We start from the raw sequence: 1491 nt of genomic DNA, 5'->3' as shown, positions 1-1491 counted from the left end.
CCAGCCGCTGGCTCAGGTCCAGCAGAGGCCGCCTTAGTCGGAGCACCTGCCGGCCCGGCTCCGGTGAACTGGGGCTGCTGACAGCTGGCCCGCGCTGTCGGGCCCTCAACCACCTCCTCCCTGCACGGTCTGCGCCCTCCTCTGCCCGCTACTCCCAGCCCTGGCACCTCCCGGTGCTGCGCTGTCTGTGGAGTCCTGGGGCGGGTGGAGAGAGCGTGGCGAGGAGCAGAGTGTGCCTGCCCTGGACACGCGTGTGCGGGTGGTGGGCTGTGCACCGGCCCTGGGAGGCTGTGGGGAGGCCGATGCAGGTGAGGCCCCCAGGGCACGTGGGGAGCCAGGCCAACACTGGGGCTGTCCGCCGTACCCCAGGCTGCTGTCCCTCTGCCTCCCCCCCCACCCGTCTCCCCTGTGCTTTCACTGGTCGAGACCGTGCAGAGAACTTGGTTTTGAACCTGGCCAGTGTCGCCGCTTGCTAGCCAGGTGACCCCACAAGCACTCCCCACCCAGCCTCAGTGTTCCCTTCTGCCGAGTAGGCGTCCATGCTTCCCGGCATGGAGTGGGCGAGATGAATGCAGGGCGGCCCGCAGCCCTCCCCGGGCTCCCAGGGCCGCGGGGTGGCCCGTCCGCCCGTCTGGGGTGGGAGGGTGCCACTGCGGGGAGCAGTCCTGGCCTCACTCGTCTCTCCCCTCTCTCCCACAGCCCCCAGTGCCCACACGGAGCATGAACATTGAGGATGGCACGCGCCCGCGGCTCCCCGTGCCCCCCACTGCCGCCCAGTAGGATGTCCTGGCCCCACGGGGCTCTGCTCTTCCTCTGGCTCTTCTCCCCACCCCTGGGGGCCGGTGGGGGCGGCGTGGCCGTGACATCGGCTGCTGGAGGGGGCTCCCCCCCGGCCACCTCCTGCCCCGCAGCCTGCTCCTGCAGCAACCAGGCCAGCCGGGTGATCTGCACGCGGAGGGACCTGGCCGAGGTTCCAGCCAGCATTCCCGTTAACACGCGGTACCTGAACCTGCAGGAGAACGGCATCCAGGTGAGGGGCGGGCGCGGGGCGGGGCTCTGTGCAGGCGGGCCAGCCTCGGCCTCCCTCCATACCCCTGCGCTACAGGGTGGGAGCTTCTGGCACCCCACGCCAGCTTCACACCCACCTCCCGGGCACTCCAGTCTCGCGAGCGGCTCCTGAGGGGCTGAGGCTCCCTGGGTTCCCAGCACAGCGGTCACTGTGTGCTGACAGGTCCCCTCCGGGGCCACCCGTGATGGCTCAGCTGGGAGGAACGCTGCGCGGTGCGAGTCCGGCCTCAGGGTCCGTGTGAGGCCCGCAGGTTCTCGGCTGGCCTGGGATCACAGGGTCCTGGCGCCCCACAGTGGTGCCGGTGTGGCCGCGCGTTCAGGGCCTGCATCCCCGTTTCCTGGAGCTGGGGTGAGAATCCGGCGCACGTGGTGGGGCTGGGCTGGAGTGGCCGGCTTCCGATTGTGCCTGGCCGGAGGGGGGGC

At 71.0% G+C, this 1491-nt stretch overlaps 1 protein-coding gene across 1 annotated transcript in view; it reads left to right on the top strand.

The window, feature by feature from the left end:
• The window catches only part of LRRC4B (leucine rich repeat containing 4B), a 30894-nt gene that overhangs the window by 933 nt on the left and 28470 nt on the right, over positions 1 to 1491 (top strand). The window contains 1 exon segment of the mRNA XM_027770361.1: positions 700 to 1030. Coding sequence (XP_027626162.1) covers positions 734 to 1030 — 297 coding nt within the window. The 5' untranslated portion in view covers positions 700 to 733.

This window comes from Tupaia chinensis, unplaced genomic scaffold (genome assembly GCF_000334495.1).
Source record: "Tupaia chinensis unplaced genomic scaffold, TupChi_1.0 Scaffold000129_1, whole genome shotgun sequence".
NCBI lineage: Eukaryota > Metazoa > Chordata > Mammalia > Scandentia > Tupaiidae > Tupaia > Tupaia belangeri.
This window is presented reverse-complemented; position numbering and strand designations above follow the sequence as displayed.